The sequence below is a fragment of the Mus caroli genome, unplaced genomic scaffold (genome assembly GCF_978045245.1).
Source record: "Mus caroli unplaced genomic scaffold, Mus_caroli_1 scaffold_10, whole genome shotgun sequence".
NCBI lineage: Eukaryota > Metazoa > Chordata > Mammalia > Rodentia > Muridae > Mus > Mus caroli.
Window position 1 is genome coordinate 60064049 of NW_028227265.1, and position 18530 is coordinate 60082578.

General features: G+C 41.2%; 1 protein-coding gene across 1 annotated transcript in view; it reads left to right on the plus strand.

Moving 5' to 3' along the window:
- The window catches only part of LOC147002399 (uncharacterized), a 41987-nt gene extending 36448 nt beyond the window's left edge, over positions 1-5539 (plus strand). The window contains exons 12-14 of the mRNA XM_085843910.1: positions 3759-4161; positions 4354-4629; positions 5476-5539. Coding sequence (XP_085700036.1) covers positions 3759-4161; positions 4354-4629; positions 5476-5510 — 714 coding nt within the window. The 3' untranslated portion in view covers positions 5511-5539. The remainder of the gene's footprint in view (positions 1-3758; positions 4162-4353; positions 4630-5475) is intronic.
- The last annotated feature ends 12991 nt before the right edge of the window (positions 5540-18530 follow it).

Genomic DNA, 18530 nt, shown 5'->3' on the forward strand with positions numbered 1-18530 from the left:
CCACTTGGTTGATTTTGCCCCTGAGTTTGATAATTTCCTGCCCTCTACTCCTCTTGGGTGAATTTGCTTCCTTTTTTTCTAGAGCTTTTAGGTATGTTGTCAAGCTGCTAGTGTGTGCTCTCTCTAGTTTCTTTTGGAGGCACTCAGAGCTATGAGTTTCCCTCTTAGAAATGCTTTCATAGTGTCCCATAAGCTTGGGTATGTTGTGGCTTCATTTTCATTAAACTCTAAAAAGTCTTTAATTTCTTTATTCCTTCCTTGATCAAGGTATCATTGAGAAGAGTGTTGTTCATTTTTCACGTGAATGTTGGCTTTCCATTATTTATGTTGTTATTGAAGATCAGCCTTAGTCCATGGTGGTCTGATAGGATGCATGGGACGATTTCAATCATTTTGTATCTGTTGAGGCCTGTTTTGTGACCAATTGTATGGTCAATTTTGGAGAAGGTACCATGAGGTGCTGAGAAGAAGGTATATCCTTTTGTTTTAGGATAAATTGTTCTGTAGATATCTGTTAAGTCCATTTGTTTCATCACTTCTGTTAGTTTCACTGTGTCCCTGTTTAGTTTCTGTTTCCATGATCTGTCCATTGGTGAAAGTGGTGAAGTCTCCCACTTTTATTGTGTGAGTTTCAATATATGCTTTGAGCTTTACTAAAGTTTCTTTAATGAATGTGGCTGCCCTTGCATTTGGAGCATAGTTATTCAGAATTGAGAGTTCCTCTTGGAGGATTTTACCTTTGATGAGTATGAAGTGTCCTTCCTTGTCTTTTTTGATAACTTTGGGTTAGAAGTCGATTTTATTAGATATTAGAATGGCTACTCCACCTTGTTTCTTCAGACCATTTGCTTGGAAAATTGTTTTCCAGCCTTTCACTCTGAGGTAGTGTCTTTCTTTTTCCCTGAGATGGGTTTCCTGTAAGCAGCAGAATGTTGGGTCCTGTTTGTGTAGGCACTCTGTTAGTCTATGTCTTTTTATTGGGGAATTGAGTCCATTGATATTAAGAGATATTAAGGAAAAGTAATTGTTGCTTCCTATTATTTTTGTTTTTAAAATTGGAATTCTATTTTTGTGGCTGTCTTCTTTTTGGTTTGTTGAGGGATTACTTTCTTGCTTTTTCTAGGGCGTGATTTCCGTCCTTGTATTGGTTTTTTTTCTATTATTATCCTTTGAAGGGCTGGATTCGTGGAAAGATAATGTGTGAGTTTGGTTTTGTCGTGGAAAACTTTGGTTTCTCCATCTATGGTAATTGAGAGTTTGGCTGGGTATAGTAACCTGGACTGGCATCTGTGTTCTCTTAGTGTCTGTATAACATCTGTCCAGGATCTTCTGGCTTTCATAGTCTCTGGTGAAAAGTCTGGTGTAATTCTGATAGGCCTGCCTTTATATGTTACTTGACCTTTTTCCCTTACTGCTTTTACTATTCTATCTTTATTTAGTGCATTTGTTGTTCTAATGTGTCAGGAGGAATTTCTTTTCTGGTCCAGTTTATTTGGAGTTCTGTAGGCTTCTTGTATGTTCATGGGCATCTCTTTCTTTAGGTTTGGGAAGTTTTCTTCTATAATTTTGTTGAAGATATTTGCTGGCCCTTTAAGTAGAAAATCTTCATTCTCATCTATTCCTATTATCGGTAGGTTTGGTCTTCTCATTGTATCCTAGATTTCCTGGATGTTTTGAGTTAGGATCTTTTTGCATTTTGTATTTTCTTTGATTGTTGTGCAGATGTTCTCTATGGAATCTTCTGCACCTGAGATTCTCTCTTCCATATCTTGTATTCTGTTGCTGATGCTTGGATCTATAGTTCCAGATTTCTTTCCAAGGTTTTCTATCTCCAGCGTTGCCTCACTTTGGTTTTTCTTTATAGTGTCTACTTCCCTTTTTAGGTCTTGGATGGTTTTATTCAATTCCATCACCTGTTTGGTCATGTTTTCTTGCAATACTTTAAGGGATTTTTGTGCTTCCTCTTTAAGGTCTTCTACCTGTTTAGCAGTGTTCTCCTGTAATTCTTTAAGTGAGTTATTAAAGTCCTTCTTGATGTCCTCTACCATCATCATGAGATATGCTTTTAAATTCGGGTCTAGTTTTTCGGCTGTGTTGAGGTACCCGGGAGTGTGTGGGGTGGGAGTGTTGCGTTCTGATGATGGTCAGTGGTCTTGGTTTCTGTTAGTAAGATTCTTATGCTTGCCTTTCACCATCTGGTAATCTCTGGAGTTAGTTGTTGTAGTTGTCTCTGGTTAGATCTTGTTCCTCAGGTGTTTATGTTAGCCTCTATCAGCAGACCTGGGAGACTAGCTCTCTCCTGAGTTTCAGTGGTCAGAGTACTCTCTGCAGGTAGGCTTTCCTCTTGCAGGGAAGGTGCCCAAATATCTGTTGTTCAACCCTGCTTCCTGGCAGAAGTTGTGATCCACTCACAGAGGTTTTAAAATCCTGTGGAGGGTCCTGTGTATACCTTACGGGTGTCCGCAGACTCCACGCCCAAGGTACCCCTGTGCTGGTATGGAGCAGAAGGGGCTTGTGTCCCTGATCAGGCCGGGTTTTCTGCTTCCCTAATTAATGCAGTCTCAGGTCCCGCAGGATTGGATTGGATTGGAGCAGAAGCTGTGTTCCACTCACCAGAGGTCTTAAGATCCCGTGGCAGGTGTTGTGGGTAGCTGGCAGATGTCAGCTGACTCTGCACCCTAGCTACCCAGGTGCTGGCCGGACCGGAAGGGCACCTTATGGAATTTGATCACTTGTTTTGTGACCAAGTCCACTGGGCAAAACCCCTGCACAGCTTGGAATGAATCCCTCAGACGTTTGAAGTCACTCCTTCTGTACCTAGATGATGGTTATGTTAGTTACTTTCTATGGCTGTAAGAAAAGACCATGAGAAGACAACTTCCAGAAGAAAGGGTGTGTTTGAAGTTGGGCTCAAGGTTCCAGTTGGATGCACACATCACCATCATGGTTCAGGCAGCAGGCATGGTACTGAAGCAGCATCAGAATGATCACATCTTGACCTACACAGGAAAGAGAGAACTTTGTGGAATAGGCCTATGCTAAGTTTCACAGAGGCTAGAAGCTTCCAGGACTAGGCCTAGGTTATCACTCAGATGGAGGTATTAAGCATCAAAGATTACAATTACACCTAGTGCATAAAAGTTACTTTAACATAGAGTTAATAGGTAAGATTTTAGAAGGCCTATATAGAATCCATACATGGAACTCAGCAATTTCCCTCTGCTGTAGATATTGAAATACTTTATTCACGCATTCACAATTCAGCTCCACTGTTCTGATATCCCAGGTATCTAATAGACAACTGTGGAAGATCATTCATTGGGGAAGGGTTAGTGTAGTGCAGAAGAGAGAGGTTCATTTTGTTCTCAAAGCACCTCACTGTCCTATTCACTTCATCTGGCTGGAATTTAAAATTCAGGTCATAAAGACAGGAGAGGACACATATTGTCCTTTCTTTTTATATCTTTCCATTTTGCACATAATGATGATGTTAGGTAGCAATGAGCAGAAGAAAGGAAAGCATAACCCTAAGCAAGTCCCCATTAAAGATTTCTAGATACTCTGGGCCTTTTACTCATCATGCAGAAACGAAGCAGAAGTTTCTGAATATCAGAGAGTGTCCTTAGTGATGAAGTGGGTCTGGATACAGAAAAATTTTGGGGACTATAAATTGAGACTCTGATTAGCAGACAGGTGATAAAATGAATAAAACGAGTGAAACTTTCAATCAAAAGTAACATTGCCAATTTTTCTTATAGGTGCGAGGAAATGAACCACCTATCTTCCTTCACATTCCCAGGAAGCATAGAATCCATGTGCGTGAGGCTCCTGATGACACTGAGCCAACTCAATCCACAAGTGCTGCTGACAGCAGGGCTCCTGCTGATGCTGAGCCAAATTCTTCCACCTGTGCTGCTGTCAATGGGGCTCCTGTTGATGTTGATCCAACTCTTTCCCAGTGTGCTCCTGACAATGGGGACCCTGTAGTCAGTGAGCCAACTCATTCCACCTGTGCTGATGACACCAGGGCTCCTGATGACATAGAACCTACTTCTTTACAACCCGCTCCTGATAGTGGTGCTCCTGCTCATGTTGAGAAGATTCCTTCCCCAAGTCCTGTGGACAGTTCTGAATCTGATGAAAAATATGACTCAGAAACAGGTAGTGACATTGGGTTGGTTTTCATAACTGATTCAGATTTTTTCATGGAGCATGCAAGGGACACACCCCATTGTGACCCAGAGCCTACTCCTGGTACCTGCACTTGCCGTTCCCTAGATTCCATTGAAAGAACTGACCTGAATGTTCTGACATTGCCTCGAGCATAAGACAAGTATGCTATTCTTTCTTCAGGTGAGGAACCCAGTCCTGTTCCTGACCTAGATGAAGATCTAGCTGAAGTTTTTTATGACGCTTTAGAGTCACTGGATCAACCTAGCCATAGTGAATCCACTGTCTGGGAACATGATTTTCCTTGGGTCCCAGATAAGCTACTGCTGCTGGTAATGCCCCCGATGTGGTTTCTTACATTGTTGTTATCAACGATGGCATGGATGAGAATTCGACTTCGGCAAGCGTGCTATGAAGAAAATGGCCAAGGACCTCCCTCCAACAGAAACGATAAACCAGGTAAGGTAGACCACAGTGGTTGCTTAAAATAGATGAACTTTAAGTTTAGATTGAAAAGTAGATCTCTTTGGTACTAATAGTCATGATTAATACATTTCATGCTATTTAAGCATTACCTAGCATCAGAAAAAAATTGTTTTCTTTTCCCAACTTAATGAAAATACTTCACATAGTTAACAAAACCAGTTTAGACCAACATAACTGACCATGGTACTTGGTTGACTCCCATCCTGGAATGAGGCAAAAATTTTTTCACTCCCATTGAAAACCTTGTGTTTTTTGAATGGCTAAGCAGAGAAATCTTCCTGTTAAACATTAGTGTCTATTTATCTCTGCTCTTCTGAAGTCTGATTTTTGAAGACTGAAGTCAAAAATTATTGTTTTATTGGAGTCTCAATTGTGCAATGTGATATTTTCTGAGAAAATGTTTTTTTTTAATTTGTTTTTATTTTTTACTTTTTGGTTGTTGTTCATGAGATTGGTCCCTACGTGGGGCAGTCTCTGGATGGTGCTTCCTTCAGTCTCTGCTCTGAACTTTGTCTCTGTAACTCCTTCCATGGGTATTTTGTTCCCCCAGCTAAGTAGGATCAAAGTATCGACACTTTGGTCTTCCTTCTTCTTGAGCTTCATGTATTTTGCAAATTGTATTTTCGGTATTCAGCCTGGAAACAAACATTCCAAAGGAAGCAACATCTGAGAATATAATTAACAAACAAGCCTCCACCTTCTCACTGTTTCTCATTACATTGATCCTGATGACAATGACACTGCTGCTGCTGCTGCTCCTGGCAATGCCACCAATGATGTGCCCGGTGATACTATTGATAATTCTTGCTTTTCTTCTAGATGCTGCTGGAGCTGAACACTCCAACACACACTGACATACCTAGACAAAATCAGTGAGGAAGAAACTTATTATATATATGTAAATATATAAATTTTATATATAAATAAAATATTTTATCTAATAGAAGACTGAAGTCAAAAATTATTGTTTTATTGGAGTCTCAGTTGTGCAATGTGATATTTTCTGGGAAAATGTTTTTTTTTTTAATTTGTTTTTATTTTTTACTTTTTGGTTGTTGTTCATGAGATTGGTCCCTACGTGGGGCGGTCTCTGGATGGTGCTTCCTTCAGTCTCTGGTCTGAACTTTGTCTCTGTAACTCCTTCCATGGGTATTTTGTTCCCCCAGCTAAGTAGGATCGAAGTATCTACACTTTGGTCTTCCTTCTTCTTGACCTTCATGTATTTTGCAAATTGTATTTTCGGTATTCTGACTTTCTGGGATAATAGCCACTTATACAATTTGAAAAGGAAGAGGTCAAAATATCACCATTTGCAGATGAAATGATAGTATATGTAAGTGACCCCAAAAATTCTACCAGAGAACTCCTAATCCTGATATGCTCATGGATTGGCAGGATCAATATACTAAAAATGGCTATCTTGTCAAAAGCAATATACAGATTCAATGCAATCCCCATCAAAATTCCAACTCAATTCTTCAACGAATTAGAAAGGGCAATCTGCAAAGTCATCTTCAATAACAAAAAACCTAGGACAGCAAAAACTCTTCTCAAGGATAAAAGAACCTCAGGTGGAGTCACCATGCCTAACCTAAAGCTGCACTACAGAGCAATTGTGATTAGAACTGCATGGTATTGGTACAGTACAGAGAAGTAGACCAATGGAATAGAATTGAAGAGTCAGAAATGAACCCACATACCTATGGTCACTTGATGTTTGACAAGGGAGCTAAAACCATCCAGTGGAAAAAAGACTGCATTTTCACCCAATGGTGCTGGCACAACTGGATGTTATCATGTAGATGAATGCGAAGTGATTCATTCCTATCTACTTGAACTAAGGTCAAATCTAAGTGGATCAAGGAACTCCACATAAAACCAGAGACAGTGAAAATTATAGAGGCAAACGTGGGGATAAGCCTCAAAGATATGGGCACAGGTGAACAGTTCCTGAATAGAAAAGCAATGGCTTGTGCTGTAAGATCAAGAATTTACAAATGAGACCTCATAAAATTGTAAAGCTTCTATAAGGCAAAAGACACTTTCAATAAGACAAAATGGCCACCAACAGATTGGGATAGGATCTTTGCCAATCCTAAATCCTTCCTTCACCGGAAGGAGCTTGTGCCCCTGGTCAGGTCTGTTTTCTGTTTCGCTTAGGCTCTTTTTACTGAGCCTCACTGCATCATTTACCTCCTTTAGGGTCCTGGGCACCTAGACATGCACACTTTATGACATCAGCTCCTAGGTCTTCTATAAGGAAAGCAAAATAAAAAATTCAGTTAGTTTATAAATACTTAACCATTGTCTCTTTTGAAGTACTGTATCGGATACTTTAATGTGACTTAGTAAAAGAAAGTACATACATTTTACTTCATTGTATGTGCTTAACTTTTGTAGATTTATATAGAGGAGTATTTTGCTGCTGTGTGTTTTCTATGCACTGTGTGCTAGAATTGAGTGGGGAATGCCCTGGAATTGGAGTTATGGACAGTTGTGAGGTACCATGTGGGTAATAGCACTCAAAACTGAGTGCACTAGAAACAAAACTAGAGCTCTTAACTGCCAAGCCATCTCTCCATAATATTTATGTTACTTATACTCTGTTATATATATTATGGAAAGTTTTATCCTAAGGTCTATTGTCAACTTTAATGCAAAAAATATCACCAAGAAACGATAGGTCAATATGTCTTGTGTTGTCTAGTGGACCAAACAAAGACGTTTTGAACTGTTGCCATGGCCCTGCTCCACCATACTCACCTTGTGCACATGTGGTGTGTGCATTGATACACATGTGAAGGATAGAGACTGACACTGTCTTCCTCTCATTTTCCTGTATTCCACACATTCGGAGCTAAGTGTGTGGTGGTCAGAGACCTTGCCACTTGACAGTTCTCTTCTGCCACATTATGGGTTCTAGGGACTGAAGTCAGGTCATCAGGGACTCTTGTGTGTTCCACCCAATGGCCCCTCAGTTTTGGAGACATGTTCACTCACCCAAACCATGGTGTGTTTGATTTATTCTCTTTAAGCACACTGACTCTCAGACTTGTAGGCAAGTAAGGATTGGGGATCCCCTTATCCCCACATGTACTCTCCGGTTTTCAGGGCAAGTGTTTTACCAATTGAGTTTTACCAACCACCCCAGCCCTTTATTCTTATTTCCTATTCTTATTCTGCACTAGGTTATGAAGGAGAACCAATGACACAACTGTAGATTTTCCATAGTCCCCATGCTTCTTGATCATTTTGTAGTTCTAAGGGGCTAATTATTCTTTAAGTTGGAGCTTGATATAGATAATAAAGAATAAATTATAAATTATAGTTTCAAGATATTCCTGTAGCCTCTCAGTCATCCAATGGAAACACCCACAGCCTGTCAATCTTTCATAAGATATCTCAAAGCCTGTCAATCATTCATAGGCAATGCCAACAGCCTTTCAATCAACCACATGTCCTGGCCTCAGATTGTCAATCATCCACCATAAACACATACCAACCCTGTCACTCGTCCAAAGGACAAGTCCACAATTGGTTAATCTTCCATAGGAAATGCCTACACCCCGTCAATCATTCACAGGATATTCTTTTACTCATTGATTATTTTCTTTAAAAACACTGAATTGTCCAACTGTAGTTTTTCATTTTGTCAGTCCATTTATTTCCCACACATAACTTAGATAGCTACTGTGTAGAGTATAGATTCTACTATCTCTCCAGATCTTCCTATTCTTATATCTTTATGTTCAACTTCCCAGTCAAGTTTCACACCCTCTATAAATTTAAATTATGAAATGGAATGAGCCATACTCTTTGGAACCCTAGTTTCATTTTGCTTAAAGCCTTTTGAATATCAAGCATGGGAGCTAGGATGGCATAGGTTATCACTTTGTAGGGATATTTAGCCAATTTTGGTGTGAGTCCAGGGGCACACTGACCATTTTATGGCAAAGCATGAGGTCCTGCTTTGTTAACATTTAGCACCTGGATTACCATGGACACTTTATCTATTACCTTAGGAGTGTGTTGTGCTCCTGCTGGTAATGAGGTATGGAAACACTACTCATGGGCATAAATCAAAAGAAATGTGTAAATGAAAAAAATCAAAGTAATGATGACTTAGGGTTTAGGTTTTCATTTGTTATCAAAAATTTATATAGATTCAAGAGATCTGTAGACTTGCATCTATAGGTCATTCCTACGCAAGACCCAAAGCCTGTCAATCATCCACAGGACACACATAGCTTATTAAAATCTGTGCAACAACCCCCCACAGCCTGTTAATTATCCATAGGAAAAGTGCACAGGCTGGCAGTCATCCATAAGAAGTGCCCAAGTCCTGTCAACCATTCACTGGAAACGTCCCTAGCCTGTCAGTTATTTACAAGCAACTCACAAATCCTGAGTGTCAACCAGAAGAAATAATCACAGCCTGTTGACGCAGACCCTCTGGGTCCCTGTGTCTGCGTGGAACGGGTCTCTTGAGCAGGTGGACAAAGAGTAGGATTAATTGACAAACAGATGCACACAGGAGAGGTTGTGTAGAATCTGAATGTAATGTCGGGTCGAGCATTAGACTATTTTATATTACAGAGAATTATCAGGAGCTACAAATCACAAAAGACAAGGTACACTGAAATTTACCAGATACAAAAAATGACTGTGAAAGGAATTTGTAGGAACTAGATAAATGTTTGCAATAGAGATAATCAGCCCTGCCTAGGATCAGCCTAGTGACAGGCAAGAATTTCACACTTTAGTGTTAAAAGCATCAGGGGGTAATTACTCTTGGCAGGCCTCAAGAATAATGTAGTATCACGGACCCCTAAATTCCTAGGTCTTGCTCATTCTTATCTTATCTGGAGAATCAACTTGCTCTTGGCATGGAATATAGCCTGTACTAAAGATTTTTATCTCAGTGAGATTCCCAGGCTCTTCCTGCCGACCAGTTGAGTTAATGGCTCTGTCTATTGTAATGCTTAATTAGTTACTGAATAGGTTAAACTCCTTGCTGTTTTCTGGGATCTTGGAACACTGGGGGAGGCTTTAGCTATGTCAGAATTCAATCTTAAAAGGCACTTGTAATAGGGTAATACTAAATAGAGAGCACAGGGATCCATACACTAGACTAATGCGGGAATGGAAAATTAATTTATGGAATAGAGGGGACGCTAGACTCCAGGAGGGAGTTTCTGTGAAACTCTTTTCCTCGTGGGCAGCTTCCAAGCTTCTGCTTGTCAAACTGACCCAACTGGAGAGCGTGGCTTTCACCAGACTCCAGGAGGGAGCTACTGTGAAACTCTTTTCCTCATGAGATAACTTTCAAGCTTTCGCCTGTCAGGCTGACTCCACCAGAGTGTGTGGCAGCCTGTCAGTCATCCATAGAAAATTCCTACAGCCTGAAATCATGCAAAAAAATGGCCATAGGCTCATAATCATCCACAGGACATGCCCAAAACCTATCAATTTAACGTAAAAGTGCTCAACGCAGCCTTATTTATAATAGCCAGAAGCTGGAACGAACCCAGATGACCCTCAACAGAGGAATGGATACAGAAAATGTGGTACATTTACACAATGGAGTACTACACAGCTATTAAAGGGAATCAATTTATGAAATTCCTAGGCAAATGGATGGACTTGGAGGGCATCATCATGAGTGAGGTAACACAATCACAAAGGAACTCACACAATATGTACTCACTGATAAATGGATAGTAGCCCAAAACTTAGGATACCCAAGATATAAGATACAATTTGTTAAATGCATGAAACTCATGAAGAATGAAGACCAAAGTGTGGACACTGTGCCTCTTCTTAGAATTGGGAACAAAACACCCATGGAAGGAGTTACAGAGACAAAGTTTTGAGCTGTGACGAAAGAATGGACCATCTAGAGACTGCCATATTCAGGGATCCACCCCATAATCAGCTTCCAAACACTGACACCATTGCATACACTAGCAAGATTTTGCTGAAAGGTCCCAGATATAGCTGTCTCTTGTGAGACTATGCCAGGGTCTAGCAAACACAGAAGTGGATGCTCACCGTCAGCTATTGGATGGATCACAGGGCTCCCCATGGAGGAGCTAGAGAAAGTATCCAAGGAGCTAAAGGGATCTGCAACCCTATAGGTGGAACAACATTCTGAACTGACCAGTACCCCGGAGCCCTTGACTCTAGCTGCATATGTATCAAAAGATGGCCTAGTCGGCCATCACTGGAAAGAGAGGCCCATTGGACACACAAACTTTATATGCCCCAGTACAGGGGAACGCCAGGGCCAAAAATGGGAATGGGTGGGTAGGGAAGTAGGGGGGAGTGTATGGGGGACTTTTGGGAGAGCATTGGAAATGTAATTGAGGAAAATACGTAATTAAAAAAAAAGTGCTCAAAGCCTGTCAATTGTGCATTGGAAACTCCTGTAGCCTGTCAGTCATCCAATGGAAACACCCACAACCTGTCAATCTTTCATAAGATATCTCAAAGCCTGTCAATCATTCATAGGCAATGCCAACAGCCTGTCAATCAACCACATGTCCTAGCCACAGATTGTCAATCATCCACAGTAAACACATACCAACCCTGTCACTCGTCCAAAGGACGAGTCCACAATCGGTTAATCTTCCATAGGAAGTGCCTACACCCAGTCAATCATTCATAGGAAATACCCAAAGCTTATCAACCATACATAGTACACATCTACAACTTTTCAATACACATAGGAAATATGCACAGCCTTTCAGTCATCCACAGGATATGTCCACAGCCTGTCACTCATCCATAGTAAATGACTGCTACCTGCAAATCATCCATAGGAAATGTCCACAGCCTGTCAGTCATGTATAGAAAATGCCCAAATCCTCTCATTCACCCACAATATATGCCCACAGCTTGTTAATCATTCACCGGAAATGCCCACAGACTTTCAATCATTCATAGGATATACCCACATCGTGTCAATTATCCTTAGGACATTCCCACAGCCTGTCAGGCATACATAACAATTACAGCTTGTCAATTATCCATAGCAAATACATTCAACCTGTCAGTCTTCATAGGAAAATCCGATAACCTATCAATCATCCACAGGAAATAGCTACAGCCTGTTAGTTATGCACATGGCATAGCCCCAACCTGGCAACCATCTGGAGGAAAAACCTATATCCTATCAATCATCCATAGGAATTGCCCACAGCTTGAGAATCATCCATAAGAAATGCATAGCTGATAGCCAAACACTGCAGGGATAGTGCAGGTAGCACTGGAGTGCAGACATTCCTGTGAGCACAGCTAAGACTGGAGGGACCTGCCCAGAACCCTCATGACACAGGAACGGAGGAACAGCCATGGACAGGTCCTTCTGGTTTCTGTCTACATTCTTGAGCTGACACTTTGCCACAGCTTTTCATACCCAAATTCCTGTAAGAGAGACCTGTTCTCCCAGGAGTACTGACACACAGGCTTGCAGGAGGGACAAGCCACAGTCAGAGACAGCGAAACCAGCGAGCGCCAGAGATAACCAGATGTCAAGAGACAAGGGCAAAAGCATAAGCAACAGAAACCAAGCCTACTTGGCATCATCAGAACCCAGTTCTCCCACTACAGTGAGCCCTGGATATCCCAACACACCAGAAAAGCAAGACTCTGATTTGAAATAACATCTCATGAGGATGATAGAGGACTTTAAGAAGGATGTAAATAACTCCCTTAAAAATACAGGAAAACATAGGTAAACAGAAGTCTTTAAAGAGGAAACATGAGGAAACTTTGAGTCCCTCAAAGAATTACAGGAAAATACAACCAACAGGTGAAGTAATTGAACAAAACCATCCAGGATCTAAAAATGGAAAGAGAAACAATAAAGAAATCACAAAGAGAGATAACCTTGGAGAGAGAGCACCTAGGAAAGTGGTTAGGAGTTATAGATGCAAGCATCACCAACAAAATAGAAGAACTAGAGAAGAGAATCTCAGGTGCAGAAAAGACCATAGGAAACATTGACACAACAGTCAAAGAAAATACAAAATGCAAAAAGTTCCTAATCCAAAACATCCAGGACATCCAGGACACAATGAAAGGACCAAACTTAAGGACAATAGGTATAGAAGAATGTGAAGATTCCCAACTTAAAGGGCCAGTAAATATCTTCAACAAAATTATAGGAGAAAACTTGTCTAACCTAAAGAAAGAGATGCCCATGAACATACAAGAAGCCGACAGAACTCCAAATAGATTGGACCGGAAAAGAAATTACTTCCGACACGTAATGGTCAGAACAACAAATGGACTAAATATATAAAGAATATTAAAAGCAGTAAGGGAAAAAGGTCAAGTAACGTGTAAAGGCAGACCTATCAGAATTACACCAGAGTTCTCACCAGAGACTGAAAGCTAGAAATATCCTAGGCAGATATCATATAGTCCCCAAAAGAACACAAATGCCAGCCTAGGCTACTATACCCAGCAGAACTCTCAATTACCATTGATGGAGAAACCAAGATATTCCATGACAAACCAAATTTACACCATACCTTTCCATAAAACCAGTTGTACAAAGAATAATAGATGGAAAACTCCAAAACTAGGAGGGAAACTACACCTTAGAAAAAGCAAGAAAGCAATCTTTCAACAAACCCAAAAGAAGATAGCAACAAAAACATAATTCCACCTCTAAGAACAAAAGTAGCAGGAAGTAACAATTACTTTTAATCAATAACTCTTACCATAAATGGACTCAGTTCCCCCCAAAAGACATAGGTGAGCAGGCTAGATATCTACAGAGGATCCAGCATTTTGCTTCCTACAGGAAACACACCTCAGTGACAAAGAGAGACACTACCTCAGAGTAAAATGTTGGAAAACCATTTTCCAAGCAATTGGTCCCAAGAAAGAAGCTGGAGTAGTCATTCTAATACTGAATAAAATCAACTTTTAACCAAAAGTTATCAAAAAAGACAAGGAAAGAAACTTCATACTGGTCAAAGGAAAAATCCACCAAGATGAAGTCTCAATTATGAACATCTATGCTCCAAGACGCAAAAGCACCCACATTCATAAAAGAAACTTTGCTAAAGTTCAAACACACGTCACACCCCACACAATAATAGTGGGATACTCTTAGCAATGGACTGATGATGGAAACAGAATGTAAACAGAAGCACAGTGATACTAAGAGTAGAAATGGTTCTAACAGATATGTATAGAACATTTCATCCTAAAGCAAAAGAACATACCTTCTTCTCAGTACCTCATGGCACTTTCTCCAAAACTGACTATATAAATGATCACAAAACAGGCCTAAACAGACACAAAAAGATTGAAATAATCTCATGCACCCTCTCAGTTCACCATGTACAAAGGCTGGTCTTAAATAACAACAACAACAACAGCAACAACAAAGAACAGAAAGCCCACATACACATGGGAGCTGAACAACACTCTACTCAGTGATAACTTGGTCAAGGAAGAAATAAGAAATTAAAGGCTCTTTAGAAGTTAGTGAAAATGAAGACATTTCACACCAAAACTTATTGGACACAGAATGCAGTTGTAAGAGGAAAACTCAAAGCTCTAAGTGCCTCCATGTAGAAACTGAAGAGAGCTTACAGCTTGACAGTACAACTGAAAGCTCTAGAACAAAAACAAGAAAATACACCCAAGAAGAGATGATGGCAGGAATGAATCAAACTCAGGGCTGAAATCAACCAAATAGAAAGAAAAAGAGCTATACAAAGTATCAACGAAACCAGGAGCTGGTTCTTTGAGTAAATCAACAAGATAGATAAACCCTTAGGCAGACTAACAAGAAGGCACAGAGACAGTATCCAAATTAATAAAATCAGAAATGACAATGGAGACAGAACAACAAAATATGTCTTTAAAATTATTTTTTATGTTGAATATTGACAGTTGAAAATATTAAAATCATGTTCTACAAAAAACTAAACGGAAGCTGAATATGCACATTTTATCAGGAAAGTGTACAGTGACCTAACTAAAGTTTTGTTAAGCACTGTCTGAATTTGTAAATAGATATTGGACCAGAAAAAAACCAATGCCACTGGAAAAAAAGAAGTAAGAAAGAAAAAAGAAAAGAAAAGAAAACAAATATAAATAGGAGCATGTAGCACAAGAGCATGAAGTGACCCACAGTGTCGCAGGACCAGCATGGGGAACCAGAGAAGGGCACCTGACTCCAAGATTTTTGCCAGCTCCCTCTTCTCCCCTACCTGTCCATCCAGAGGAGCACATAGCTGTCAGTGAATAAGGAAAACCCCAGCTCTCTCCACTATGCTGAACTTACCATGGGTAGAGGTAGAGAGAATGGATCAAGCCACCTGTAAATGGTCTGGCCAGTCCAGGTTAATGATCATGAAATGGAGTCCCTTGTAGGGTCTCCCTGTGTCCTGAGAAGGTCTTGGGGGTGGTCCCATCTATGTGAGTGAGCCAGGTCTGGGTGCCAACATCCAGAGAAGTAAGCTCAGGTCTCTGACCCTAAAACAAGTACCTTGGTCTGAGTCAACAGAATGTCAGGCTTCTTTCCTATAGAATAATAAATCCATGTCCGGAAGACTCTCCAAGCCAGGGGACATCTGCATATCAAAGGAAGAACTGTCGAGTTCAACAGTGCCTGCTCCACAGTCAGCTGTGACCCTTTACATAGGCTCCTGGTGCAGCCAGCATGTCTGGCCTCCTGAAGGCACTGAGTTATTTATGGACTAGGAATCCAGACCAGAGACACCAAGCAGCCGCAAATTGACCCTCCTGCCTTGTCTCACCCTCCTATTTATCTGAGATGAGGTCAGAAACTGACATTGTATATATATCCCTGGCCCCCAGAACATGTCCCTACATCCTTATTTACCAACAGACCCTGTCACCAGACAGAGCTGCCTCACTGCCAAAGACACAGTGTAATGGATGCAGATAGTGATGAACTTCACAGAGGCTGGTGTCCCGAGGGTGCAGGCAGCCACGTATGCTATTGTTGTGGCGAGTGCCCTCCTCCTTGTAACCTGTAAAGAGACATCATGCACTGCTCTGGCGTGACTATGGTTTCTGAGCAGCTGTTGGACTTTATTAAATGACCCTACGTGGGTTTCTCTTGGAGATGATGACCCATGTAAACCCCCCATCCACCTGCAAAGCATTCAGTCCCCCTAGATGTGCCTGCACCTGCCTGATCCTAGCCCTGCTTCTGTCTGGAAACCACCCAGACATGAACAGGCTTCTAATTGGATGGTGGCTTGCCAGGCCTTCCCACATCATTAGGATTCATCAACAAAATGCCCTGGCTCCAGCCACAGTTGCCCAGCCAATCACGGGCCACGTTGACCTCAGGAAGGAGGTGACTTGTGATGTGAGCTCCTGCTGAGACCTCTGTTGTATCACTGTCAAATGAGAAGAGGCTCCAGAAGGACTTGCCACCAAAAGCATGCTGAAGCCTGTCATCAAATATTGATAAAGGCAGAGGGGAGAGGACTATGTAAATGACTTATCAATGGCCAGGCCTGGCTCTCAGGCCCTGCAGTCACTGAGGGGCCTACATGCTGTTATTGTTGTTTTTTGATGAAACTCCTTATTTGATTTATTGACTCGAATTATTTTTTATTGGTTATTTTCTTTATTTACATTTCACATGTTATCCCCCTTCCTGGTTCCCTCCCTGCACACTTCCCTGCCCCCAAACTGGATGCTAGCAGCTAACCATTGGACTGAACCCAGGTCCCTAACAGAGGAGTTAAAGGATAGAATGCTGTTGTTTTTAAACACGAGCACTCGGGTTAATTTTAGTTTGAAACAATTTTTGGAGCATGTTTGTTAGATTTACAGAGTCCTATAATCCCTGAAGGAGTAGAAGCAGTAAAAGTCTCACAACCAGCTCTTACCCTCTTGCTCTCTTGCCTCTCTCTTGCCCCTTGTGCCCCCTCTCTCTCACTCTCTTCCCCTCTCTCTTCATGTGACCATGGCCAGCCTCTATGTCTCTACTTTCTCCTTCTGTCTGCCTTTCTCTGACTCTGCTACCCTCTTAACTCCCCTCCCCATTACCTACATAAGCTCCAATGTATTAAAAAAAAAAGTCTCACAACTGAAAAGCCCAGAGCCAGATGGTTTTAGTGCAGAATTTACCAGAAGTTCAAAAAAGAGCTAATACTCCTCAAACTAGTCCACAAAATAGGAACAGAAGGAACACTGCCCAACTCATTGTATTAGCAACAGTCACCCTGATACCTAAACCAAGAAGCACTGAACAATGAAAGAGAACTTCAGACCAATTCCTTTTATAAACATTGATGCAAAAAATACTCAAGGAAAGACTTGCAAAACAAATCCAGCAGCACATTAAAAACATCACCCATCATGATCAAGTAGACTTCATCCAGGGATTCAGGAATGAGCCAATACATTGCTAGGGTTTCTTCTTAAAGATAAAAATGTTTTTAAAACAGAGTAATGGGTACATAATTTTAATGACATACTAAGAAGGCACTACTAGATTGTATACTTTCATAGAATGAGCTTAGTAATAAGTGTATTACATACCTGTAAACCCATTATTATTGAAAGATAAATTATGTTTATTTCATGTGTATGTATGTCTTGCCTACATGTATGAGTGTGCACTGTGTGCATGTCTGGGCCTGTGACAATGCAAGAGGATTTGGATAGCCTATAATTGGCTTTGAAGATGGTTGTGAGCTCCTTTGTAGGTGTTACTGTAAGTTGCAGGGTTTGTAGCTGACAGATATTGAGGATTTCCTTTGTTCTCCAGTAGTAAACAGGTTTCCTTCCAATCTTATGAACTCTGGTTAGTAGGGTGAAGAGTCTAGTTAGACCCAGCTCAACCTATTGCACTGTGATGACAGAAAGGTTACCTTCAGAAATCAGTCCTAAACATCAGATTGTGTAGACCACCCAATAGTCTTGGCACTAGCCTGTGCTGATAGTTGAGGCTTTATGTAGGACCCTTTGGTTAATGACTCAACAGGCTGCAACCCATTCCTGTTACTGGAGGTGTAACTTGGTGGCACAGGATGTGTAGTTGGAGCCTTGCCTCCTCTGTCAGTTTTAGGCTCCATATGGATTCCTTGCATAAATGCATAGGAGGCTGCTAGAGTAGCTGATTTCCATATAGCTTTTCAAAGGGCCTTTAGTGTTTGTGGTTCCTCCCCTTATTTCCTACTTTAGCTAGGCCTGCATGCCAGGGCTGTGGGTGCTTGCATAACCAAAGGAAACTGACCCTCTCTACATTATCAGGTAGGAATCACTGGGCAGCCAACATGGGTGACCTGGATACAATGGAGAGACTCATCAACTCCATTCAATATCATGTTGATGAATATAATAGGAGGGGCAGGTAACAGAGCCTGAAAGAGGTGAGGGCTGTGGAAGGGTGTACCCCATGCCTCTACCTGTCTCTCCCAATTGCCTCTTATTAAACCCTCCTGCTCTAGCTTTTCTTTCTCTCTTTATAACACTATGCACTACTTCCTCTTCCTTGGGAGATAGTCTTCTCCCGCTGGTTTCTTATAAGATGGTAATCCTGTGTGGTTATTTAGATCATAGTTCTCATGTCAGATCCTTAACCACTAACATCCTTATAAGAAGCCACATAACATATTTGTGGTGTTGGGTCTGGGTTTGGCAACACAGGATGATTATTTTTGTCCCATCAGGCCAGTTAGGTCCACATATTGGCAGGGCTGCAGGGTTGCAAAGGATCTGAACCATCATCTATCTGCCCTCAGTATTCCCTTTGAAGGCCATGTAGGGAGATCTAATGCAGAGTCAAAATTGACAGTGCTTTGCACAGGCACCGAGGAGGGTGGGCTCCTGCCACTGCAGTCTGAGGCAGGCATGCATACACA